This window comes from Nelumbo nucifera, chromosome 5 (genome assembly GCF_055504915.1).
Source record: "Nelumbo nucifera cultivar China Antique chromosome 5, China Antique-T2T, whole genome shotgun sequence".
NCBI lineage: Eukaryota > Viridiplantae > Streptophyta > Magnoliopsida > Proteales > Nelumbonaceae > Nelumbo > Nelumbo nucifera.
The window spans coordinates 36,122,796-36,149,541 of NC_142653.1; the positions used below are offsets into that span (position 1 = coordinate 36,122,796).

Genomic DNA, 26,746 nt, shown 5'->3' on the forward strand with positions numbered 1-26,746 from the left:
TAGAGTGTAAAATCTTGTATTTTGTATCATTTTGCATGTATTTACACTCTTTATAGTTGTATTTGTAATCTTTTCAAACTGAGCCCTAACAGCCCCATCTCTATTGAGTTTAACTCCAATTCCTAGGAAGGGATTGCCAAAACCAACATAGACATCCTAGAATCACTTGATAAAGTGTTGGCATGGGAGTATGTAAGAAAAATGTATGGGATTTACAAATATTACTCTCATGTCTCATGCAAATAAAATTGTTTTCCTTGTAAACACATAGTATAACAGGGCAAAGATAAACGAGCTTGGTCAATAGTTTTCATTGAAGAGGTAAGCCATTCATGAAAGCTTAATATAACCTGCCCCGGTTGCATCTCTAATCTTTCTATACCATGTTCAATTTAATTAAATTCTAAGCCGTCTTAGCTCAGCTGGTAGAGCGCGTGGCTTTTAACCACGTGGTCGTGGGTTCGATTCCCACAGACGGCGTTTTGTAATTCATATGACAGTTCTTTTTCGTTTTCAAAAACAAACGGACTGTGGAAGTGGAATACTCCTTGAGCAAGCCATTTTACAAGTTATCCCTTCTGTTTCTTAAACGTAGTGCGAAAAACCTCATTTTCAGTTCTACAGTTCTACTCCACTCCCTATTCCCAAGATTCCAGGTTGGCCAGAGTCTATAAAGTATAAACTGCTTAAATAGTTAAATTAGAAGAATTATTGACGTAGCTTAATTTCTCCTTCTCGATTCTAGTCTAATAAGAAAGCCATTACCGCCTGAAGAGAAGTTCATCGCAGCTAGCTGCTACTCCAAAAATTTTTCAATTCAGAAAACGTTAAACCCCTCTACATATAAGACGCTTATCTCCATATTTTTTTTTTTGCTTTTCTTTCAACTTAATTCACTTATATACTCTCTTAGACGAGATGTCCTAATCAGTAGTCTCTCCTTAATTAACTTCCCCTTACTAGATCAAGAGTAGTCAATATGTTCCTAATCAGTAGTCTCTCCTTAATTAACTTTCCCTTACTAGATCAAGAGTAGTCAATATGTTCCTAATCAGTAGTCTCTCCTTAATTAACTTTCCCTTACTAGATCAAGAGTAGTCAATATGTTCCCAATCAGTAGTCTCTCCTTAATTAACTTTACCGTACTAGATCAAGATAGTCAATATGTTCGGTTACCCAGCAATCCAATTGAACCAAATGCAAGGGGAGGAAGAGTAAACAAGAATTTTGGTTGTAGAGAAGGATTTTTTTTTTTTTTTTGATTGACATTCAAAATAAATTTAATTTTTTTTTCTTCTTTTTTTGGTTACCCATGAAGAATTATGACTTAGTGAGATCCCTCTACCTGTAACAAGTTTTCCACTTTTTCTCTGAGATTATGACTCTAGCAAGTGATGCAACTATAAGTAGTGGATTTCAAAAAAGAGTGGCCTCAATAGTTAATATCTATATTTTGAATTTAAGATTTAATTAGAAGAGTAATATTACAAAAAAGAACTTGAGATTAGAGAGAGAGAGAAAAGGATTTTACCAAATTGAATGGTAGGTTCTCATCGTCTCTAGCACAACAAAATTTCTTATAATGATGCATGGGATATAAAAGAATTTGACCAAAGAATATGAACAATAATATAACCAAGTGACCAAAGACCCCAGATAGCCAAGACCAACATTACGTAATGGCGTTTTAGAGAGTTACCAGGGAGGGAGTCTGCTGGAAGGATCTAGAGAGAATTAATAGTGAATTCATCTGTGGTCTTTTTTGCATTTTTTAATTTGAAAAATAAATAGATCACATGTCTGAGAGGAGATAAGAAAGGTTTATATATTCAAAGCTTCAAGCACTGAGGTGATAGGACCCATCGTCTCACATTCTCCCCTCTCTGTTATAATATAGATACCTTCAACTCTAAGAAGCTTGACTACCAAAAAAACTGAAATTGCGCTTTTACTCTTCAAATCTGCCACAAACAAGGGATGTACAGTGGACTACGTAACTCAATGAAGAGAGAGACAGGCCAGTAATCTGTATAATTGTACCTAGATGTATTAACTCTTGAATGACTTACGTAGCCCATTGTAAGACTTGTTTGTAGCATATCCATATATATCATAAAACAACTCCTATACGTAGTTGTTTTCCAAATCCATGCTTTTCATAAAACAACTTTCTTAGTCTCAGTATAGGAGTTGAATTGATACAACAGCAGGTAAAAGAGTAAATTTGGGGAGTTATGGTCGATTGTCGTCTGTATTTTTCAAGTTTCAGACGACGAGAAAGCCAACACAGTGAGTAAACCCAACTACCCAAGCAAGCAAATCATGATATAATAAAGTAATCCATTAGTTCCTTTCGTAACAATCCATAGGCACATTGTTTCCCACTTTTTTTTCTATAGAGTTTCCGTGATTCAATTCGTAATCAACAAAAGAATGGTACAGAAAATGAGGGAAATCCCCCGGCATTTAATACAGAGTACAGAGTATGTTCGACGCATTTTCAACTTCTGGATCGCTTCTGAGAAACAAACTTAAGATTTTATAACATGGCAGTTTGGTGAAGCGGAAGCAACGATGTCGTCGCTGGTGAATCTCGTATAGTGCTGTGGGGCTGTTGTTTTCTTGGTCTATGGGCAATTCCCTTGTTTCCTATTTGGTGCTTCATTGACCTTGTAAGTCATGATGGTAAAAGAATTATTATCCACATGAACGAAGACGAGTTGCCACTGTACCGCAGGGGAGGGCTTCTCTGTTGATTCAATTGCGTTGACTGAGCTTCTTCTAAGAAGCTACTTGAGATAGCTTTATTACAAAGTTAATTTTTTCTAGCTCATGTCTCATCTAAACCTATTTTTGACTCTGGGATATTTTATCAAACATAGATTAACGATTTTCTGGGTTTCTCATCAGCTCATACAACACCAGAAGCTACTGCAGCCCTCCCAGATGGGCACTTAGATTTAATGGTTATGGTAGTGGAGAGTGGAGAGGGAGGAGGTAGAGGTGGTGGAGGCGGTAGCTTGGGCTATGGCTAGCTCGGATCATGGTTCTAGGAGTGGTATTGGCTATGGTGGAGGCGGCAGTGGCCATGGTTATGGATCTGGAGTAATTGTTTTGGGTGATCCGTCAAATGATCTATGTAAATGACTTTTTTTCTTGATTTTAATACAAGTGATCAGGGATCAAGTTTTCTAAATTACATTTTTGCTAGGAATATGCATATCGTATTAATTTAATCAATACAGATATTGAAAAAAAAAGATAAAAATAGACATAAGTGAAATAATAGATTGATGGAAATATGTTAGTTACCTTACATAAAAAAGAGAAATCAGAAAGTTAAATCTTGTATCATTTTTATTTTGAGTTTTGTGACAAAATGGTGACCTGGGCAGATCATTAGAAACTGAGTTGTTGAAACCTTAATGATTTTCCAATAGTTATCATGGGTTTCTAATGGATCAGTCAATGTTTCAGAATTTTGAAAAAGGATGATCTAAAAAACTAAAATGACAATCAGTTCCTAAGTTTTAGGATCTAAGGATCCATCTAATCCTTGTGTTACAACATTGGTAATGGTTATGGTTCTGCGAGCGACAATGGATATTGATGTTGCGCGATCCGGGCATTCCTAACTGGCGGACGCTTGGCTCCTAGCTGGTGATGGACGGTACCTAAGAAGAGGAAGGCAAAGAATTCCCGGGGAGCTCGCCCGGTGGGAATACTCCGATGCTTAAGTTAGAATACTTGGGAGAGCTGTAAGGGATGCAAAGAGAGCTAAGAGTACAGATAGCGATAGATCAGTAAGATTCACGATTGATTCAAGATACCTTCGCCCCTTCGACCCTGGGGCTTTTAAATGCAGATGTTCTTGTCAAATCGGGTGTAACCGCCACTAGCCCTCTGTCGCAGCCGTTATTTACCAGGGCTGCGCAGGTGACTGTTGTAGAGTACTGCCCAATCGGATGAGAGACACGACCCAAAAAGGACAGACACGCTGGCTAGTCTGGATCCAACCGTTCTGGATTTAAACTCTGCCGTTGGCTAGTCTGGAAGAAGTTCTCCGGGCTCAACATTGAGGGCATAACGACGAAGGGTCTGGATCCAGAGACGATGGACTTGGCGGAGAAGGAGGAGCCTGACACTCCGGAGGATGACGAGGACGTGGAGGCAGTGGATCCTTGAGGTTGACTGCTGCTCTTCTTTTTATTTGAATGAATTCTGGTTGTTCCTGGGTGTTTGGACCCGGTTTTAAATATTTCTTCTCTTGATGAACTTTCCCGGGCTGTTAGGCCCTGTTTTTTATTTGTGTTCCGATGAACTTCTCCCGAGTTGTTAGGCTCTGCTTGTTGTTTATAAAAGTTAGTAATGAAATGTTTTTTCTTTTTCTGCTAAGTATTGTGTGCTCTTTACTTTCTGCCAAAACGATTTTATCACTTGAGCTGTTAGAGCTACATGTACGAAGTAGGATCTTTCGGTAGTTGTTACCTCGAGTCGTTCCTCCATACTTGGGGTAGTCTTATGGTATACCCTGAGGTGGTTATCAATGTAAGCTTGAACTGTGTGCACCTGGGTTGAGTTGGCATAGGCTATCTCTTATCGGGTTCAACTAGTATACTGAGGTGAGCTATGCTTCATAGGGTCCACACCCGAGCTACCTGTGCCTTCGGTATTAATACCTAGCCTTTGTCGATGAAACAATTAAGTCTTACACAGTGCCGAGGACTTAGTTTGCTCGGCGTTGTAGCCCTTAGGCTGAGGGAGTGCCGAGGTCTTTGTTAGCTCGGCATTTTGGCCCTTAGTCTCTAGGAGTGACTCGTGGCCCACTCAGTAGTTCGCCAATGCCATAAAGGCGACCAGGTCTTATTGCACCGAGGTCATCGTAAGCTCGGCTTTTTCGCCCTTAGGCTCTAGGAGTGACTCGTGGTCTACTCAGTAGTTTATAGGTAATATTGCCTTAAGTTCACAATATTTCATTCCCGGGGTACTTGTTTCCCTTCTAGGGTTTCGAGCTCGTATGCTCCTTCCCCGAGCATTCGCTTTACTCGGTAGGGTCCTTCCCAATTTGGCCCGAGCTTATCAACACCGAGCTTAGGCACCATAACTTTACGAAGGACCAAGTCGCCGACACGGAGGTTCCGCTTCTTGGTGCGTAGCTCGCCTTCATTTGCCTTTGTCATCATACGCTTCTAGTCGTAGCAAGGAAACCTCGATCTCGACTGGGATGACTGCTTCAGTGCCATAGGTGAGGTTGAAGGGAGTCTCGCCTGTAGCGGTCTTCACTGTGGTCCAATAAGCCCATAGAACACTGGATAGCTCATCTGCCCATAGTCCTTTAGCTCGGTCAAGGCGTGCCTTCAATCCATGGAGGATAACTCTATTCGTGACTTCCGCTTGGCCGTTTGCTTGAGGGTGTGCGACTGAGGTAAAGCTCTGTCGAATTCCCATGTCTTGGCACCAGTTCTGGAATTTAATGTCCTCGAACAGCTTACCATTGTCAGAGATCAGTACCCGAGGTAGCCCGAAGCGACACACTATACTTTTCCAAAAGAAGCTCTGTACGTTCCAAGCTTTGATCGCTACGAGAGGTTCGACTTCTACCCACTTAGTGAAATAATCAACTGCTACCACTAAGAACCTCCTCTGGCCTGTTGCTGGTGGAAACGGTCTGAGTATATCGATCCCCCACTATGCAAAAGGCCACGGGCTGGTGAGATACTTCAGGTCGGTAGTAGGTTGATGGTGGATATTGGCATGCTTCTAGCACTTGTCACACTTTCTGACAAGCTCGATTGCATCTACTTTCGTTGTTGGCCAGTAGTACCTCTGTCGTAGCGCTTTTTGGGTGAGGGCCCTGCCCCCCAAGTGTTTGCCGCACAGGCCCTCCTAAGTGTCGCAGAGCACGAGCTCGACTTCGGAAGGTCGCAAGCAGCGCAGGTAGGGGAGCGTGTAGGATTTTTAGTATAGTTTTTACTCTATTATGACGTATTTGGTCGCCTGATGCTCTACCCTTCTGGAGGCATTGCGGTCTGCAGATCGGGTATTTGCAAACAAGCCTCAATGAACCGCTTGATATAACTCCGAATGGACTCCCCTTCCTTCTGGACTATGCCAAGGAAGCTTTCTTGAGTTCTTGTGCACCTCTTGCTGGTGACAAAGTGGGAGGTGAAGACTTGCACGAACTGCACCCAGCTTCTTATCGATTCGGGCGCAAGGTTTCGATACCATGTGTGGGCCACCCCTTTGATGGTGGTGGAGAAGGCCACACACATACAGGATTCACTGGCCCTTGCCAGGTGCATCTGGGACAGGAAGGTGTCCACATAGTCCTTCGAATCGACGGATTCGTCGTACTTATCCAAAGGAGGAAGCTTGAAGTCCTTTGGCATAGGGACCGCAAGATGTTCTGATGACAGAGGGGAAGGGACTGAAAGAAGAGGAGTAGCTTTTACTTCATCTGAGCTTACCTCCTCCTTACCCTTGAGCTCGGGTAGGATGCGGGTAGCAGTTCGGCAAGCTCGTCGGCGCCTCCGCTGTTGCTTCGTCGGCTCGGCGTTGGTGCTGGTGGCTTTAGTGTTACTGATCTCGATGGACTCGAACTGCTGATGATAGCTATGAACCGAAGGGCCCTGCCTATAATCTGCGGCTAGGAGCTCGAACTGGTTTTCTGCGAGCGGGAGCTCGAACTGAAAGTGCTGAGGCGATGCGGGCCTGACTGGCTGGGAGGCCCCCGACCAGCTCGTAGGCTGTGAGGCGGGGGTGACTGGTCTCTCCTTCCTGCCGTGGGACGAGGCTTGGCTTTTGGAAGGATTCTAGGTTTGAGAGGCCTCTCCCCGACAAGGACATTTGCTCCGGCGGGAGGGCTTGGCTTGCTTCGAGGCCGGATGCCGAGGGGGAAGCAGCTACTGGGCCTGAGGTAGTGAAGGGAACTGCTGTTGGTACTGGTACTGAGAAACTTGATGCAACACTTGCTGCTGGTAGAGTTGAAACTGTTGGAACTGTTGCATTTGAGCTTGCATGGCTCGCATGCACTGCACCAGGTCTTCAAGCTGGTTTTGGTGGCTCACTAGGGGAACAACGGAAGGTTCAATAAAGGTTACTCCAATCGTGGAAGGGAGTAGAGCGTTCACAGGTGCCACTGTGTGAGGCACGTTCAAGCTAGGAACTCCGTCCACGGAGAGGGGGACGGTGAACTGTCCAATGCAGACAATGGGGAGCTGAGGTTGTTCCCCATAAGCGTTCTGTTCGGCACCACGTCCGGCATTACTAGAGGAAGCCATGAATGCTGAGTTTTTGAGAGAGTTGCAGAGACTAGAGGAAGGCTTTTTGAAGCGTTCCCATAGACGGCGCCAAATAATGTTGCGCGATCCAGGCACTCCTAGCTGGCGGACGCTTGGCTCCTAGCTGGCGACGAACGGTACCTAAAATGAGGAAGGCAAGGGATTCCCGAGGAGCTCGCCTGGTGGGAATACTCCGATGCTTAAGTTAGAATACTTGGGAGAGTTGTAATGGATGAAAAGAGAGCTAAGAGTACAGATAGCGCTAGATCAGTAAGATTCACGATTGATTCAAGATACCTTCGCCCCTTCGACCATAGGGCTTTTAAATGCAGATGTTCTTGTCAAATCGGGCGTAACCGCCACTGGCCCTCCGTCGCAGCCGTTACTTACCAGGGCTGCGTAGGTGACTATTGCAGAGTACTGCCCAATCGAATGAGAGACACGACCCGAAAAGGACAGACACGCCACCACCTGTCGAGAGACGTGGGTGCAGTCTGCTGGGCTGGCAGGGACTGCGCCGTCAGTCAGAAGACGTGATGCAGTATGACGGGTACGGTCTTGTCAGATAAGAAGCTTCCTAAGAATGTCGCGTCGCTTAACAGCGAGCTGCTTTGTAGCGAGCTATCCCATAGCGAGTTGCCCCGTAGCGAGCTGCCTTGTAGCGAGCTCTTGGATGTGTCCCGAGGTGATTCCGCCTGAGATTGCCTTTGGGCAGTCTTCTTGCTTAAGTAATGGAGCGAGCTGATTCTCTCAGCTCGCGATCTGGGATAGACTGGACTTAGAGTATTCCCTTTCTACACACCGGGGTCCGTGAGCTCGCGCTGTAGCGAGCTCATTCCGTGGCGAGCTGTAATGTAGCGAGTTGTCCTACGAGGACCTTAGCGAGCTCGTTACTCAGTTGTAGCTAGGCTGTCATGCTGAGTTGTTGCTTATGCTGAGTCACGTCCATGTGCCGCCTTCTTAGGAGGTCGGGTCAAATCACCCTCCATCAGATATGGTGCCACTAGAGCTCTAAGTGAAAGTGATTACAAAAGCAATGGTGGAGGTAAAGAATGGGTCTACACATGGCTATGGTGCTGTTGGGGGAGCAAATGGCAGTTCCCTCCGCCTGAGCAGTCCCACCCCTTTGCCTTCCCGCGGTTCCCAACCGGAGAGTGGGAAAACATCACCGACTTCACCGTGGCTTTGCGAAGGAGCCGAAAGTCGGTCTCCCATGAGGAGGTGTTCAGTTGGGGAGGGATGGACCCTAAGCAGCTCGCCAGGCTAGCCTCCGCTCACTGCATGGTGGTAAGTGGCTACTTTTTTCTTCTTTTCCCTTCTTCTCCTTCTTCTTTCTTTTTTGACCTCGACCTTTTGTTGGTAGGTGAACTCCACCATCCACACCATGGCCCTCTAGACCAACATTCACTCCAGCGACACTCTCGCTCAGAGGTCAACCGTGCAGAAGCACCAGGGCGAGCTCGACCGGGCCCGAGGTGAAGTCCTTCAGGCTCGAAAGGAGAGCGAGGCCCAGGAACTGCTCGTCCGGGACCAGGAGGCACAGATCGCCCGGCTATATGAGGAGAGCGCTTGCTACCGGGAGGAGTCATCGAGGGTGGCAGCGGAGAGGGAGTTTCTTCGTTAGTAGGTCCGGGACTTGGAGTCCACGCTTTAGCATCAGACTCAGAACTTCGACACCATGGTGGAAGCTCAGTGAGCTAAGGCGGTGTGGGACTTCAAGGACTCCCAAGAGTACCATGACCTCCAGGTAGAGTACGGCTCAAGCTCCTACCATTCTGGATTTAAACTCTGCCGCTGGCTGGTCTGGAAGAAGTTCTCCGGGCTCAACATTGAGGGCATAACGATGAAAGGTCTGGATCCAGAGACGACGGACTTGGCGGAGAAGGAGGAGCTTGACTCTCCGGAGGATGACGAGGACGTGGAGGCAGTGGATCCTTGAGGTTGACTGCTGCTCTTCTTTTTCTTTGAATGAATTCTGGTTGTTCCTGGGTGTTTGGACCCGGTTTTAAATATTTCTTCTCTTGATGAACTTTCTCGGGTTGTTAGGCCCTGTTTTTTATTTGTGTTCCGATGAACTTCTCCCGGGTTGTTAGGCTCTGTTTTTTGTTTATAAAAGTTAGTAATGAAATGTTTTGTCTTTTTCTGCTAAATATTGTGTGCTCTTTACTTTCTGCCAAAACGATTTTATCACTTGAGTTGTTAGAGCTACATGTACGAAGTAGGATCTTTCGGTAGTTGTTACCCCGAGTCGTTCCTCCATACTTGGGGTAGTCCTATGGTATACCCCGAGGTGGTTATCATTGTAAGCCCGAGCTGTGTGCACCTGGGTTGATTTGGCATAGGTTATCTCATATCGGGTTCAACTAGTATACCGAGGTGAGCTACGCTTCATAGGGTCCACACCCGAGCTGCCTGTGCCTTCAGTATTAATACCTAGCCTTTGCCGATGAAACAGTTAAGTCTTACACAGTACCGAGGTCTTAGTTAGATCGGCGTTGTAGCCCTTAGGCTGAGGGAGTGCCGAGGTCTATGTTAGCTTGGCAGTTTGGCCCTTAGGCTCTGGGAGTGACTCGTGGCCTACTCAGTAGTTCGCCAATGCCATAGAGGCGACTGGGTCTTATTGCACCGAGGTCGTCGTTAGATCGGCTTTTTCGCCCTTAGGCTCTGGGAGTGACTCGTGGTCTACTCAGTAGTTTATAGGTAATATTGCCTTAAGTTCACAATATTTCATGCCCGGGGTACTTGTTTCCCTTCTAGGGTTTCGAGCTCGTATGCTCCTTCCCCGAGCACTCGCTTTACTCAGTAGGGTCCTTCCCAATTTGTTCCGAGAATATCAACACCGGGCTGGCACCATAACTTTATGAAGGACCAAGTCGCCGATGCGGAGGTTCCGCTTCTTGATCCTAGCGTTATAGTACCAAGCTACTCTCTGCTAGTAGGCCGCGGTCCTAATATCTGCGAGGTCCCGTACTTCGTCAAGCAGGTCGAGGTTGGTGCGTAGCTCGCCTTCATTTGCCTTTGTCATCATATGCTTCTAGTCATAGCAAGGAAACCTCGATCTCGACTGGGATGACTGCTTCAGTGCCATAGGTGAGGTTGAAGGGAGTCTCGCCTGTAGCGGTCTTCACTGTGGTCCGATAAGCCCATAGAACACTGGGTAGCTCATCTGCCCATAGTCCTTTAGCTCGGTCCAGGCGTGCCTTCAATCCGCGGAGGATAACTATATTCATGACTTCCGCTTGGCCGTTTGCTTGAGGGTGTGCGACTGAGGTAAAGCTCAGTCGAATTCCCATGTCTTGGCACCAGTTCTGGAATTTAATGTCCTCGAACAGCTTACCATTGTCAGAGATCAGTACCCGAGGTAGCCCAAAGCGACACACTATACTTTTCCAAAAGAAGCTCTGTACGTTCCAAGCTTTGATCGCTACGAGAGGTTCGACTTCTACCCACTTAGTGAAATAATCAACTGCTACCACTAAGAACCTCCTCTGGCGTGTTGCTGGTGGAAACGGTCCGAGTATATCGATCCCTCACTATGCAAAAGGCCACGGGCTGGTGGAAGCTCTGCGTGTTGCTACCACTAAGAACCTCCTGTAGCGAGTTGCCCTGTAGCGAGCTATCCCATAGCGAGCTGCCTTATAGCGAGCTCTTGGATGTGTCCCGAGGTGATTCCGCCTGAGATTGCCTTTGGGCAGTCTTCTTGCTTAAGTAATGGAGCGAGCTGATTCTCTCAGCTCGCGATCTAGGATAGACTGGACTTAGAGTATTCCCTTTCTACACACCGGGGTCCGTGAGCTCGCGCTGTAGCGAGCTCATTCCGTGGCGAGTTGTAATGTAGCGAGTTGTCCTACGAGGACCTTAGCGAGCTCGTTACTCAGTTGTAGCTAGGCAGTCATGCTGAGTTGTTGCTTATGCTGAGTCACGTCCATGTGTCGCCTTCTTAGGAGGTCGGGTCAAATCACCCTCCATCAGATATGGTGCCACTGGAACTCTAAGTGAAAGTGATTACAAAAGCAATGGTGGAGGTAAAGAATGGGTCTACACATGGCTATGGTGCTGTTGGGGGAGCAAATGGCAGAGGTGGAGGAGGTGATAGGGGTTCTGGTAGTGGGTCTGGCTATTGTTAATGGTGGACGTGGCCACTAGCCAATACCCTAAGCTGTGTTTGGTTTGAAGGAAAAGGCTGCAGGAAACCTATATAAGGTTTGTACATATTTCCCTTCCTTTCCTTTCCTTTCCTTACCGGTTCCTTCAAACCAAACATATTAGCTAGGGGACCTAACCACATTCCATACAAAATAATCATTCACTTTCTAAAGTAGAGAGCTAGCTACTTTCCTTTTATAAACTATACTTATCTCTTCTTTGGATCATTGTTTTCAACCTATCGTTAACCCGGACGATTGAATTGTTCAAATCGACCTCTAGATTTGATTATTCAACTCAGTCACTGGGTCGCGGGTAGTACACGTAATGTATGTGCAAACTTTCGAAAGCCATAACTTTGCACTCCAATGTCCTATTAAGGTGATCTTTTTATTTTGGGTAACTTTTTGACCCTGCTAATTTCGCAAGAGAACCTCAAATTGTATTTTTTAATATTTTTTATAAAAATGAATTAAAAACATAAATTAAATATGAAATAATACATATGTTATATGTAAAACATAATTATACACTATTTATTGATAAAATATGCATTTATACACACACATATATATAGTATTGGTGTGGAACAGTTTGACCCAATGGTCGAACAAGTGACCCGCGACCCAAAGGCAAAAGCGGGTCACCCTTCGAATCGGTTTTTAAAACAACGCTTTGGATTTGTCACTACATTTTGTTTTTGTTACATATAGCAAAGGAATGGGGTGGGTACCTTAATCCCTCACTACACAAGACTGAGGAAGGTTTTTGCTGAACAATGATCACAATTAACTATTGATAAAATATATAGAATTAGCAAATTAATTGACTTCCCCGGCCATGAAAGATTTACAAGTCCCCAATTCCTTTAATTTCAGAAAGATTATAAATCCTCTTCACATTGTGAGTTCCATTCTTCTCTCTATTTAACTCTAAATTTTCCACTTATCCCAACCCAGATTGCCTTCCTCTTCTTGTGTCTTCCTGCATTTCAATGTTTGTACAGAACAAATGGTTCTATGGATGAAATTAAAGGAGGACATATAGTTAAGTTAAAAAAAAAAACAAGGATACTTCCATAAGAGAATATCTTGTTTATCGGATATTACAATTAAAAGAAATTTTTGAATTTTTTTCACCATTATGTACAATTGTGAAATGCTTGTAATTAATTACTATCATCAGATATATGATTTTAAATGTCTGAATTCTTTTTCAAACTTCAACCATCTTAGTTAGTTCCTATTAGTCGACTTATTAGCTACTTGTTGTAAATACACATGCAAGCTCAAGGGACTATAATTTCTTGTCAAGTTAGACTTCCCCTTCTGAAGCAATGCCACCGCTGCTCACAAAAATGAAAATATTTATTAGAGTTCTAATGTCTCAGTTATTTTTCAAACTTCAACAATCATCCATCCCTAGACTCCTATTAGGCTACTTAAATACACATGCAACAAGCTTAAAGGATTTCTCTTGTCAAGTTAGACTTCCCCTTATGAAGTAATGCCACCGCTGCTCACAAATATGAAATCATTTACTAGAGTTCTGCATCATAAACCCGCGCGCGCGTGATTATAAAATTGTGTACAGATAAGTTGATATCTGATCAATTACCCTATATAATTGAGATTGATTAGAATTCAATCCATCGATCGAATATAGAAAAACTCTCAAATTGAGATTTGAGTTCTAAACTCATAGCTCATACTCTTCGTTCACAAGCTTTCCATGCATCGACATTATAGCTTATATTTTATGAATTTATAGCTACAACTTAAAACACCCATTCAGTGCACGATTTGAATGGGAGAAGAGGTTAGGGTCAATGATCAATGTGGAAGCAGCCTACCATAGCAAGAAACGCGCAGAAGCCAAATGACCGAATTGGGAGTAGCGTCATTCGGCTTTTGGAGTGCCAAACAAGGAAGCCAACGCAACAAAACTTAAGCTACGTGCATGGTGACGAGCATCGCTGCACCACCAAGTTACAATCAGTGTAGAGACTGAGACGTAGAGGAGACAAAACCGTTGGCATTCTATTCCCTAAGAAGACGATCGACTACCACCATTAAACAATAAACATGCTCTGTGAACTTTGCAAACTGAAATTAAAGTAACGTAGCTTAACACATTCTATTCATTGATGAGTAACTCAGATCCTCGATCGGGACTCCATTTTTAATTTTTATATGGTTGCTAGATGAATCCAAATCTCCGTGCAAGGCCTAGATGAGTACAAGGGGACTAACGGGGGAAGTGGCGATTCTGGTGGTAATTGACAAAGAAATTTGACTTTGTTCACATGATCTTTATTCTAGATTTTTATTGACCCTATAGTCAACAATAACTTAGGGATAGAAAATTTTCCCCAGCTCACGTGGTAGAGTTGTACTATAACCAATTGGATGCTCTTGAGATATTCCCTTTGAAGTGCATTCACTATAAATACCCAGATCATTACAAGCGCTTCATGCATCGCAAGTCTTACTACTTTGCATTTCATTTGGTTAGCGAAGTTCCTTTCTATCTAAATACTATATGGCTACATCTAGAGTGGTAGCCGTTGCATTCTTATTCTTACTTGTTTCCGAGCTCTCTTATGCAAGAGTTGTGTTTTACAATAAGTTAGGGGAAGGAGGCGGGGGTGGGGGTGGAGGCGGAGGTGGAGGTGGAGGTGGAGGTGGAGGTGGAGGTGGAGGTGGAGGTGGAGGTGGGGGTGGGTCGGGCTATGGTTCAGGCTATGGCTCTGGATATGGTTCAGGAGTTGGATCTGGTTATGGTGGGTCACAAGGGGGAGGATATGGAAGTGGTGGGGGTGGGGGTGGGGGTGGGGGTGGTGGAGGTGGTTCCGGATATGGATCCGGATCTGGGAGTGGTTCTGGTTCTGGTTTTGGGAGTGGTGGTGGATCTGGCTATGGATTTGGTAAAGGTGTAGGTGTTGGTTATGGAAGTGGAGGCGGTGGAGGTGGTGGCTTAGGATACGGATCTGGGAGTGGTACTGGTTATGGATCTGGCTTTGGTTCTGGGAGTGGTAGTGGATATGGGGTTGGAGGAGCTACAAGTGGACATGGCTATGGGAGTGGTGGGGGAGGTGGAGGTGGAGGTGGTTTCGGATATGGATCCGGATCTAATAGTGGATCTAGCTATGGTTCAGGGAGTGGTAGTGGCTCTGGCTATGGATCAGGAGTAGCTACAGGTGGAAGTGGAAGTGGCTTTGGATCCGGTAGTGGTTTTGGCCATGGTTTTGGGAGTGGTAGTGGCTATGGACATGGATCTGGATCTGGAGTGGTAGTGGGTGGGGGTTATGGAAGTGGCTCCGGATCTGGTACTGGCTCTGGCCAGGGTTCAGGAAGTGGTAATGGCGCAGGACATGGATCTGGAGTTGCTATAGGTGGTGGTAATGGAAGTGGAGGTGGAAGTGGCTCAGGATCTGGAAGTGGTTCAGGTCATGGTTCAGGGACTGGAAATGGCTCTGGAGTAGCTGTAGGTGGTGGTTATGGAAGTGGAAGTGGTTCTGGTCATGGGTCAGGGAGTGGTAGTGGCTCTGGAGTAGGTGCGGGTGGTGGTTATGGAAGTGGAAGTGGTTCTGGTCATGGTTCAGGGAGTGGTAATGGCTCTGGAGGAGGTGCGGGTGGTGGTTATGGAAGTGGCTCTGGATCTGGTAGCGGTTCTGGCCATGGTACAGGGAGTGGTAGCGCATCTGGTGGCAGTTCTGGAAATGGAAGTGGCTCTGGATCTGGACAAGGATCCGGTAATGGTTCCGGCCATGGTTCAGGGAGCGGTAGCAACTCAGGTGGTGGCTATGGAAGTGGAAGTGGCTCAGGGTCTGGATATGGATCTGGTGGCGGTTCCAGTCATGGTTCAGGGAGTGGTAGTGGCTCTGGAGTAGGTGTAGGTGGTGGTTATGGAAGTGGAGGTGGAAGTGGCTCTGGATCTGGATATGGATCTGGTAGTGGTTCCAGCCATGGTTCAGGAAGTGGTAACGGCTCTGGTGGGGGCTATGGAAGTGGAAGTGGAAGTGGCTCTGGGTCTGGATATGGATCTGGTAGCGGTTCCGGCCATGGTTCTGGGAGTGGTAGCGGTTCTGGCAGTGGATATGGAAGTGGAAGTGGAAGTGGCTCCGGATCTGGTAGCGGTTCCAGTCATGGTTCAGGGAGTGGTAGTGGCTCTGGAGTAGGTGCAGGTGGTGGTTATGGAAGTGGCTCCGGATCTGGATATGGATCTGGTAATGGTTCTGGTCATGGTTCAGGAAGTGGTAGCGGCTCTGGTAGTGGCTATGGAAGTGGAAGTGGAAGTGGCTCTGGATCTGGTAGTGGTTCCGGCCATGGCTCAGGGAGTGGTAGTGGCTCTGGAGTAGGTGCAGGTGGTGGTTATGGAAGTGGATCTGGATCTGGATATGGATCTGGTCATGGTTCAGGAAGTGGTAGCGGCTCTGGTAATGGCTATGGAAGTGGAAGTGGAAGTGGCTCTGGATCTGGATATGGATCTGGTAGTGGTTCAGGCCATAGTTCAGGGAGTGGTAGCGGCTCTGGATCTGGATATGGATCTGGTAACGGTTCTGGCCATGGTTCAGGGAGTGGTAGTGGCTCTGGAGTAGGTGTAGGTGGTGGTTATGGAAATGGAGGTGGAAGTGGCTCTGGATCTGGATATGGATCTGGTGGTGGTTCCGGCCATGGTTCAGGGAGTGGTAGCGGTTCTGGTAGTGGATATGGAAGTGGAAGTGGCTCCGGGTCTGGATATGGATCTGGTATCGGTTCTGGCCATGGTTCAGGGAGTGGTAGCGGTTCTGGTAGTGGATATGGAAGTGGAAGTGGCTCCGGTTCTGGTAGCGGTTCCGGCCATGGTTCAGGGAGTGGTAGCAACTCTGGTGGTGGTTATGGAAGTGGAAGTGGAAGTAGCTCTGGATCTGGTAGTGGTTCCGGCCATGGTTCAGGAAGTGGTAGCGGCTCTGGTGGTGGCTCTGGAAGTGGACGTGGCTCCGGATCTGGGTATGGATCTGGTAGTGGTTCAGGAAGTGGAAGTGGAAGTGGAAGTGGTAGTGGCTCAGGATCTGGGTTTGGATCTGGTAGTGGTTCTGGATATGGTTCAAGGAGTGGTAGTAGCTCTGGACAAGGATCTGGAGTAGCTATTGGTGGTGGCTATGGAAGTGGAAGTGGTAGTGGTTCTGGCCAAGGTTCAGGTAGTGGTAGTGGCTCTGGATTTGGTAGTGGTTATGGAAATGGAGTTGGAGGTGGTGCCGGTGTAGGATATGGATTTGGTAGTGGAAGTGGTGATGGCTATGGTTATGCTTTTGGGAGTGATGGTGGGTATAGTTATGGAGGGTTCATTGGTGGACATGGCTATGGAAGTGGTGGGGGAGGTGGAGTTGGCTTTGGATATGGATCTGGATTTGGTAGTGGTTCTGGTTATGGGTTTGGGAGTGGTAGTAGCTCTAGCTATGGTTCTGGAGTAATTGGTGGTGGTGGTGGTTATGGAAGTGGAGGTGGAGGTGGTGGAGGCTCTGGATATGGATCTGGTAGTGGAAGTGGTTATGGTTCTGGCAGTGGTAATGGGTATGGTGCTGGAGGATTTATTGGTGGACGTAGCTATGGAAGTGGTTCTAGTTATAGTTCAGGGAGTGGTAGCGGCTCTAGCTCTGAGTCTGGGGTAGTAGTTGGTGGTGGCTATGGAAGTGGAGGTGGAGGTGGTGGAGGCTCAGGATATGGGTTTGGGAGCGGAAGTGGTTCTGGCTCAGGTTACGGTTCTGGGAGTGGTAGTGGATATGGAAGTGGTGGTGTTGGTTTTGGTAGTGGCTCTGGCTATGGTGGTGGCTCAGGATATGGGTCTGGTTATGGTGGTGGAAGTGGCCAAAACCCATAAGTGAATGTATTCATTCCATACAAATAACCCTTTGGTCGTTATAATTTGTAATTGTTATTTGTAATAAGGTGTGGTGATGCATTTGCTTCACACTACCATGATTTGAGTTGTAATCTTCATGCATAAATTGACGAGTTTTTGTATAAGTTGGATTATCAATGTATAATGAACTTGTTTTATTGATTGATGCTCAACAATGGAATTTTATGATTGGAGGTTGTGCACATTGAAGCTATTGATTGTTTGTTTTTATATATGTTGACCACCATTTTTTCCATAATATGAGAAAATTTTGCTACAACTGTTTCACATGTGACACCCTACTACGAAATGTGAACACTCCAGCACTTGGAATCAAAGTTCCATTGATGTGATGCCTTGAATTAAGTGCAACTAGAAGCGTGTTTGAATTTTGTGAATCTAGATTCGGTCCTCACACCGTCTTCACAACCTTGTGGTCTTCCATTGGGAACATCTCCCCGTGAGTGAAAAAAATAAATGCTCCAAATGCACAACAATAAATGTTGTGAGGTTTGAATATTGAACCCAGTCTTTGTATGAACATTAATTTAGGTTGGGCTATGACAAAAGTCAACAAATCCAATACCCCCTACATAATTTGATATTCAATAATTAGCACAAGGTATAAACTTGAAACAAAGAAGAATGATTAAGAGTATAGGCCTCATCGCATCCGAGCCGATTACATGACCTTTTCTTTCTTTTTTGTTTTTGTTTTTGTTTTTGTTTTTCTAATTCACTTAAGTTAATTAGATCCAATTATCCATTTAGTCATAATTAGATTTGAAAATATGATCTATCTATTAATTAATTAGACTAGATTTGGACATTACTTGATTTAATCCACTAGGATCTAATCCAATCTAATTGTATATGCATGCATACAAAAAAAATATCGTTTTTTATTAATTTTTTTTAGAATTAAGTGGGATTTGGAATTTTGATAAACCTAATTTTTCAAATTTATAGTATGTATTTTTGTCTTTAGTTTAGTAAGTAGATGTGTAAATCAAGTTGGGCCGCGACACGACATTGGATTGGCCCGGCACGACACGACACAACATCCCACAGGCCATGCCAGTCCTGGCTCGATGGTCTATGCCCTGTTGGGCCTGGGGTTTGAAGTCTACGGGTTGGTACGGCACGACAAGACCAAGCGGGTCGTGCCGCCTAAGACCCACGTGTCGACACGGCCCAGCACGACCCATATATACTATTTATATATTTTTTATATGGATATATAATATTTATATATTTTATATATTTATATATATTATACAAATTATAATTATATAATAATATATAGTATATAATATATTAATAAAATAAACAATTATTTTGAATTTTATTATACTAATTTATTTAATTATTGTATATATAAGCAATTGTATACATCAAAGTTCATATAAAATTAAAATTTTATGTTTTTTTCAATTCTTTTAAATAAATAGGAAAAATAGCTTTGGCCTGGTCCATGACCCGACTTAGGCTAAGGCTTGGCCCATGGGCCAGCCCGGCCCGCATGGGCCTAGGCCATGGGTCGTGCCAGGCCAACCCCCAAAATTTTCACCGAAAAGGGCAGCACGGCCCACTTTACACCTCTATTAGTAAGTTTATTCTAATTATATATAAATTCACTAATATTTTAATCAAATTGGACATTAAAATATATAAGTGAATTGAATCTGTTGTATTATAAAATGAAGTTGTTCACATCAGCCTACTCTCTCTTGCTTCCTTACCCTACATAGAATTTTGTAGTTCTTCCCAATAAAAAATAAAAATAAATAAAACATAGAATGCTCACAAGATTAAGGTTTGGATCCATACCCAAATCCAAATTTGATCAAATTCATTTGCCACCTTATATTGGGGGTAGCCCTTTCCCAAAACCCCTACCGCTGACGATGATGAGACCTAAAGCCCTAAGACATAAGAACGCACATGACACAATTCTTTCTTTTTTTTTCAAAAAAAAAATAGGAGGAACAACACAAGGCGGGGGTAGCTGTCCCAAGAATCACAAAAGCAAACAAATTAAACCTAAAGTTCCAAGGGAGACATTCTAGATTGACTGAGTCACAAGATAGAGAATCGCACATAAGCTAATCTACCGCTTGATTTACTTCATGATAAATATGCCAGGAGGTGATACTGGAATTGAAGAGGAGGTTCGCACTAATACATTATGCTCTCCAATCTCCGCGTGGGCTTTACGTTCTTTCTCAGGCAATCAATGACGAGCTTTGAATCACCTTTAATAATGATCAGGGAGTCCTTAAAATTGGTAGCAATATTGATGGCTTCCCAAGCAACCCAAGCTTCAGCTAAAATGATCGCAGTGAATCAGCCATCAATTTTGTAAGAGGCATCAAAATTTGTTTTTATGGTCTCAGGTTTGGGATTGATCCACACAAAGACTTCCAAACTTTAGTACTTTCATTAGCTTCATTCTCATGGATATTCTTCAAAACACACATATAATTTCAAGCTCTATCCAAAATAATCTATATGGGGGGATTTGTTATTAAAACATTTATCATTCCTAATTTTCCAAATAAACCAAAGAGTAATAGCAAACTTCTCTTTGTAAAAAAGGTCATCAGAAAGATTCAACCACTTGGAGATCAGGTCCACCAGTTATTTATAAATGGATCATTATCATTTGGAACTGAGAGTTTTGTTTTTACCATTAACCAATTAATGTAGTATTTGTCTCCTTATTTGTATATTTCTACATATACCTTTTTTTATTATATAATATGCATCCACCTCCATCTTCTTAGCTCTATTTTGTGGTTTTCATGGAGAAAATCCCCTAAGAATTCTACTCTCCGCTCACTCCTATATATCCATGTAGTACGATTCAAATCCTAGTCTTTATTAGAATGAACTAGCAAACATTCCAATTGAGCCACACATCAGTTGGCAAGTTCTTCAGAATAGGAGCCCATATAACCTTTCACTACACTACAAAAAAATGCATATTTGTGACATTATACAAACATCACTAAAGAGGGCACAAACGTCACGGAAGCGTTTTTTGTAGTAGTCACTAAAAGTTTTCAAGAGTCACCTATGCATAGATTTGGTGACATTTATTTGTTTATTTTTGTGACATTTTCTAAAAACATCACGAAAAACACCTCTTTTGGTGACATTTATTTAAATGTCACAAATAGTGCAAAAAATGGTGACATTTTACAAATGTCATTAAAAGTTTTCAACAGTTGCCTAAACATAGATTTGGTGACATTTCTTTGTTTATTTTGGCGACATTTTCTAGAATATCACAAAAAAATACTCTTTTGGTGACAATTGTTTAAACGTTACAAATGGTGCAAAAAATTAAATTACTTTTTGTGACGTTTAATAATAAACGTCTTGAAAAACCTTTGTGGTTGAAAATACCTCCACCTGTATGTTTGTCATGGCCCAATGTAGAGATTATATTAAATATGTTTTTCAAATCAATTATATACATTCATTTTCAACAAGAATCTTATGTCCATTCATTAGATCACATGTAACCATTCAAAATAAAAGATAATATCATTAAAAACTGAAATTCAGTATTAGATAAAAAGTAATATATATTTACAATTGTTCACATTTTAGTTCAAATGAAATTAAAAGATTACAAAAAAATGAAAATAAAACACTCTTCAAAAGAGTGTCTTTTCCTTGCCAAAAAGATTTAAAAAAAAAAGGAAAATAAAATATTGGTGATGGTGCTTCTGTAGTGGGATGAAAATTATCTCCATTATGAATTGGAGGGGTTATTGACTCACATCTCTGCACATAAAACACAAAGTTATGAAAATGTATTATTCTTTTCATGCTAAACGATGTAAGTAAATGAGAAATAAAACCCAACTTGTAATAATTTACTAGGTATGATGGTGTTACTTCAGAAATGGGGTGGAAATTATTTCCACCCTGAACTAGAATATTTGTCAACCCATGGCTCTGCACCTAGAAATAGTAGAAAAATATGAATAAAATAATTTTTTTATGAACTAAACAAAGAATCTAGGAAACATTTAAATCTTTCATGGTGACTCTCAATCTGGAATGATTATTAAAGTTGGCGATTGAAGTTGATTTCAATGTAAAAATTGGTAATTAAAGTTGATTTGACTATTGAATGATTATTAAAGAATCGTTAATTCATAAAACCTCTCTATAAGCTTTTATGTGTCATTCTACTCAGGTTATACACAATATCAAAGTCATTTATAATTAATAAAATACAACATTTTGATTAATTTAATGATATAAACTATCTAAATCTCATCCGGTTCCCATCTAAATCCAATGGAGATAAGATTCCATTTGAATTTATATATTAATTAACGTATTATATTTGAATTGGGCAGACCTTACTAGATACAAAGAAACTGATCCATTTTCCGATTTGTCGACACAAACCAAAAGGCAAATAGGGTTTTCTAAGAGGATGATTGGCTCCCATTGGAGGCCGATGTGATGGACTATTATATGGTCAATGGTAATAATTAATGTTTGCAAAGATTGTTCATCTTTTGAGAGAGAAGTTATTAATTAACTTGTAATTAATTGAGCTAAAATCTTGTGTAGATGAAGCTTTCTTCCATTCATAAGAGCCAGGTTGTTGATCAATAGGGTTAGGTTGACTGTTGATTGTTGTATCTCATCTCTTAATGAAAATCAATACATATACATGGAGTCATAACCAACTTTATATCTCTATCTGTACATGAGACACAACACAGGTTTAATTTAGAAATGAGGAAGTGTGGTTAATCCATACAATCCAATGGCTGGACCAACTCTCATTAATTTCCATACTTCATTTCTGGTATACGATCTAAGTAATTCATTTCCAACCAAGTATGTATACAATCACCATCATTAATTTCCATATTGGTTCAGTAACCCATTATCCTTTTTACATGTATCACACAACAAGTTTTCCATTGCCAGCTCTATTTCCCTCTTTTTTCTACCAGCCCATGTTCAAAGAGGAACAATATTGGATTATGGGCCCATTTCCTGGTACAGAAAACAAGAATGGCGGATGAGACAAATCTGGGAGAAGGGGATGTATAAAAGACAAGATGGGGCTAGCAGTGGGTTTTAGCTCTTGTAGTTGTAGGTAATCAAAGTTGTAGGGGATTTAACTCTTGTAGTTGTGTGGTTTGACATCTTAGGTTGAATTTTGAATTTCAAAATGAGAAAACTGTTTTTGTTATATGTATTTCTTTTTTGAGATGGGGTGCTAGACCCTATTTGTCACCATACTCCTTTTTATTTTAATTGGAAATTTTCCTTGGTTTACTATTCAAAAAAATGCAACATGAGAAGTATATGTGGTCAAGAAAGCACCATCAAATTTCTAGTCTAGGTATTTCACTAATATATACAATCACCATCTCAAACATTATAATTGGAAGATTCATTTATCTGAACCTAAAACTTTACGCTAAAGTAGAGAATTAACCGAGCTCGGAGGCTCAAAACATTGAGCATTACAAAGGGGGGTCCAAGAAAAGAGGTTTCGATCTGTTCGAGGCTCTTCATCCTTAGTGGAGATATCAGTAGGAGGATCTGTCTCCATATAGTCCTTGGCAGCACTGGTCTCCTCTCCCTCGTCATCAAATAGGTTGTCATCACTCTCCGCTTTGGTGTCCGGATCTTTGGCAGCTTCAATGGTCATCTCTTTACTAATCCTCGACGTGGTGATGGCACTAAGATTGAGGTGGGAAAATTCACAACGGGTCAACCACCTGCTGAGCTTAAACTAGAGTCAAAATGCTTTGAACTGGAGCATCGCTGCCAGAAGAAGTGGCGGTCGCAGGGACGGGCTCTAAAGACATAGCCTCCTCGGGTATGCGGAGTGGGGTGGCCTTTGCCCAAGTCCTCCTCGACCAGATCGATTACAGGAGGCTGCTCGACAACTAGTGGGTGCTCAAGCTCAGGAACGGCAACCTCAGTTGTGGCTGCTTCAGTCTTGATGCAAGCCTTTTTGGAGGCTCTCTTCTTCTTCTTCCCCTTCTTCATGCTCCCGGAGAGTTCATTAGCAAGGATGTCGTCCATGGCAACTGCGATAAAAAATGAGCTAAGTCAGATACAGTACCGAAATAAAACAAATAGAAAAAGTACAGCAAGTAGCGACCTACCAGGGGGACTTAAGCCGGCTTGCACGAGCTTCTCCTCGGTCATGAAGTTTTTGAACTTTAGGCCGAGCTCCACCCAAGATCGGACCTCCTCTCTTGTCTTCAAGTCTAGTTTAATGCCAGGGTCCTTGATGGCTACCCTCCAGTGAGTCGGGAAGGGCCACCCCTCGGTGTTGCGGACCATGAAATAACGCCTCTTCTAGGTCGGGACCTTATTAGGGAGCTCGTGCAACAGTTTGTACCAGCGACGAGGAGACAAGTAGTAAGTTCGCCTGTGTTTGGGCAGAACACAGGACGAGTTTTTCTTAATGGAAAGGATCGAAGAGACGACGTTGAGGTCAAGGGGACGATTGTAATCATGGAAAAGAGAAATGGTCCCTACGATATTACGGATAGAGTTTGGGTGTAGCTGGTCTATGGTAATGTTAAAGAATTTAACGATCTCGATTATAAGAGAGTGAAGTGGAAGACGCAGACCGGCTACGAGCTACTCCTCAAAAACCATGATCTCGTTGTGATCATGATCAAAGGAAAGTTGCCTAAGGGGATGCTATACACAAGGTCATTAGGGAGTCTGTATCGGGCTACTAAGGCTAGGAGCCTATCCACCATCATTATCGACGAGCCGAAGTTGTCTGGCAGCCGACCTCGGTGTAGGGTGGAAGCTGATTTATCAAAAGCTTCTCGCTCCCGTCGAGGTGAGTCCACCTCGTGTGAACTAAGGACCACGTCTTGTCCTGATGTGACCACCTCTATAGGACAAGGATCCACAGTCCAAGCTGAGGTACCCACCTCGGGCCCAGCGGACTCGCCACTCCCATCTAGAAGACTATCTAAACTAAGGCTAGACATATTAAAGGAAATGACAACGGAATCAAAAGGAAAAAGCAAAGGAAGGTGGACTCACCAAAAGGAAGACCAAAGAAAAGGAGGCAACCTCAGACCCAGAAAAGGCTGATACCGAACTGGAAGACTTAAGCGCGACCACAAAGATTGTGGACTTGTGGCAATGAAAATGAGCCCTTTGGCTCCTATTTATAGCCAGTATATCCGGGAATCAACGATCAAGATCAACACGATCTAACGGCTCCTAGGAAAACTAGTTGCATGCCCCTCGAGGTTGAAATCGATTTAGCGCGTGTTTTGACGTCCACGGAGTCTATAATCGGCTTGACGCCCGTGCATACCAGGTACGCGATCTGGGTCACTTCCTGGTTGAACCGAACGGTCAAACAAGTCCGACCAACGACTCCCCTTCCACATTACCTAGATTCCGTGCCAAATCCACCTAAGCTCGTCGTGAACTCCCTGTGCCAGGTTAGGACCCCTACCACGAGGAGTGGGGGGCAATTGATGACGAGTAATTTGGCATGACCTAGTAAATAAAGGTCACGTCAATGCAATCTGCATGTAGGATGACAACTCAGCAAGGGGGGACTAGTCAGTGGTATGTGAAGCTCGGCGTAAAGTCACTTCTTCATAAGGTCACCTCGGCGGCTACTCAAGTTCGGGGCCCAGGAACCGAAGTGACACGTAATAAATCCCAATAGCTTTCCAGTAGACTTCGAATATTGCAAAATCATACCGCATAACGGCAAGCCTTATCTTCTCGCTGTCCGAATTTTGAAGCAATAATGAAGTTCATTGACTGATACGTTACTCCCCGACTAAAGCTGAAATGAATCTCGTCCATTCAGGCCACAGATCTCGGAACTGTTCTGGGAAACCCGCAATAACTTAGCTATACAAAAGCATTAACCCCTCCATGGTCCATGTATGCACGATTACTTGCATCCAATCTCTCTAGCACTCAGATTCTTGCTCGCAATCACGACATGGTACTGACTTAAGCATCGGAGCGACCTCGCCGGGTTAACTGCCCCGGGTGCTCTAATCCTCTGTCTTGCAGCTTGGTCTAGATCGCTACATGACTAAGGTCCAGGTCATCCCCTAGCGAGGAGCTTCCAGATCGCGCATCATCAGATCTCGCACAAAGTTGTGGGGTTGTTGTTTTCTTCGTCTATGAAGGCAACGCAGACGAGATGCCATTGTACCGCAGGGGGAGGGGTGGAGGGCTTCTGTGTTGATTCAATTGGTTTGATTGAGCTGTTTCTAAGAAACTACTTAAGATAGTCTTACTAGAAAGTTAACTTTTTTGGCTCATGCCTCATGTAAACCAATTTTTGACTTTGGAGTTTTTTATCAAATATGGATATAGGTTTTGTTCGGTTATGGTTGAGCTGACCATGGATGCCATGTGTTGTTTATGTGGTTGCCTTATCTCTTTGGCTCTGTCAATGTCGCATCACCTTTGCAGCCAAGCTTATCTCCTCGGCCATGCCAACACCGTGCCATGTGGATAAGCACGACCAAGACAGGAGATCATCACGCAGATGGTTATATAATTCCATTGGAGATTAGGTCTTATCTCGAAGACCTCGGCGGTTAACCTCATCCTGACAACTCCAGAAGCCTCATCCGATCAGGACACTAATCATCGGCTATAAAAAGGTACGTCTCGCTCAAGGTAAAAGATCCAACTTTTGACTCCCATACTGTTATTCTACTTGAACCAGCATCGTTCTCTAACTGCTCGGCCCGACCGCCCGTTATTTTCTACTGACTTGAATGTCGAAGTATCTACCCGAGGATAACTCCTTAGGATTCTGACCTTTTCTTGGTTTCAAATCTCATTGCGCAGTTTCATCCTTCCACCTCGGCTCCACCCATTTGGCAAGAATTATCTAACTACGACCTCAGTTCAAGCAATACCTTGGAACAAGCAGCATCAAGTTTCTCAACTCATATAACACCAACTAGAGCAGCCATTGGCCACTTAGAGCTCAAGAAAAAGACTAACAGAGAATACAAATATGTAGAGTGTAAAATCTTGTATTTTGTATCATTTTTGCATGTATTTACACTCTATATTTGTATTTGTACTCTTTTCAAACTGAGCCTTAACAGCCCCACCTCTATTGAGTTTAACTCCAACTGCTAGGAGGGGATTTCCAAAACCAATATAGACATCCTAGAATCACTTGATCAAGTTTTGGCATCAGTTTGTAAGAAAAATGTATGGGATTTACAAATATTACTCCATGTCTCATGCAAATAAAATTGTTTTCCTTGTAAACACATAGTATAACAGGGCAAAGATAAACGAGCTTGGTCCATAGTTTTCATTGAAGAGGTAAGCCATTCATGAAAGCTTAATATAACCTGCCCCGGTTGCATCTCTAATCTTTCTATATCATATTCAATTAAATCAAGCACTAA

At 43.4% G+C, this 26,746-nt stretch overlaps 1 protein-coding gene and 1 non-coding gene across 2 annotated transcripts; both read left to right on the top strand.

Annotated features, from left to right (window-relative positions):
• Window positions 1-407: 407 nt before the first annotated feature.
• On the top strand, window positions 408-480 carry TRNAK-UUU (transfer RNA lysine (anticodon UUU)). Its single transcript has one exon. It is a non-coding gene; the product is annotated as a tRNA-Lys (tRNA).
• A 10,816-nt stretch (window positions 481-11,296) lies between these two features.
• LOC104589293 (uncharacterized) lies at window positions 11,297-17,534 on the top strand. The gene is made up of 2 exons (XM_088888169.1): window positions 11,297-11,384; window positions 14,191-17,534. The coding sequence occupies exons 1-2, from the start codon at window positions 11,297-11,299 to the stop codon at window positions 17,286-17,288; spliced, it is 3,186 nt and encodes a 1,061-aa protein (XP_088744295.1). The 3' UTR covers window positions 17,289-17,534.
• The last annotated feature ends 9,212 nt before the right edge of the window (window positions 17,535-26,746 follow it).

Bases quoted from the DNA above. Each gene is read 5' to 3' on its own strand.
- LOC104589293 (XM_088888169.1), top strand. From the start codon at position 11,297: ATGGTGGAGGTAAAGAATGGGTCTACACATGGCTATGGTGCTGTTGGG. The intron at 11,385-14,190 runs GTAGTGGGTCTG...GATATGGTTCAG, and splicing joins AGGAGGTGATAGGGGTTCTG to GAGTTGGATCTGGTTATGGT.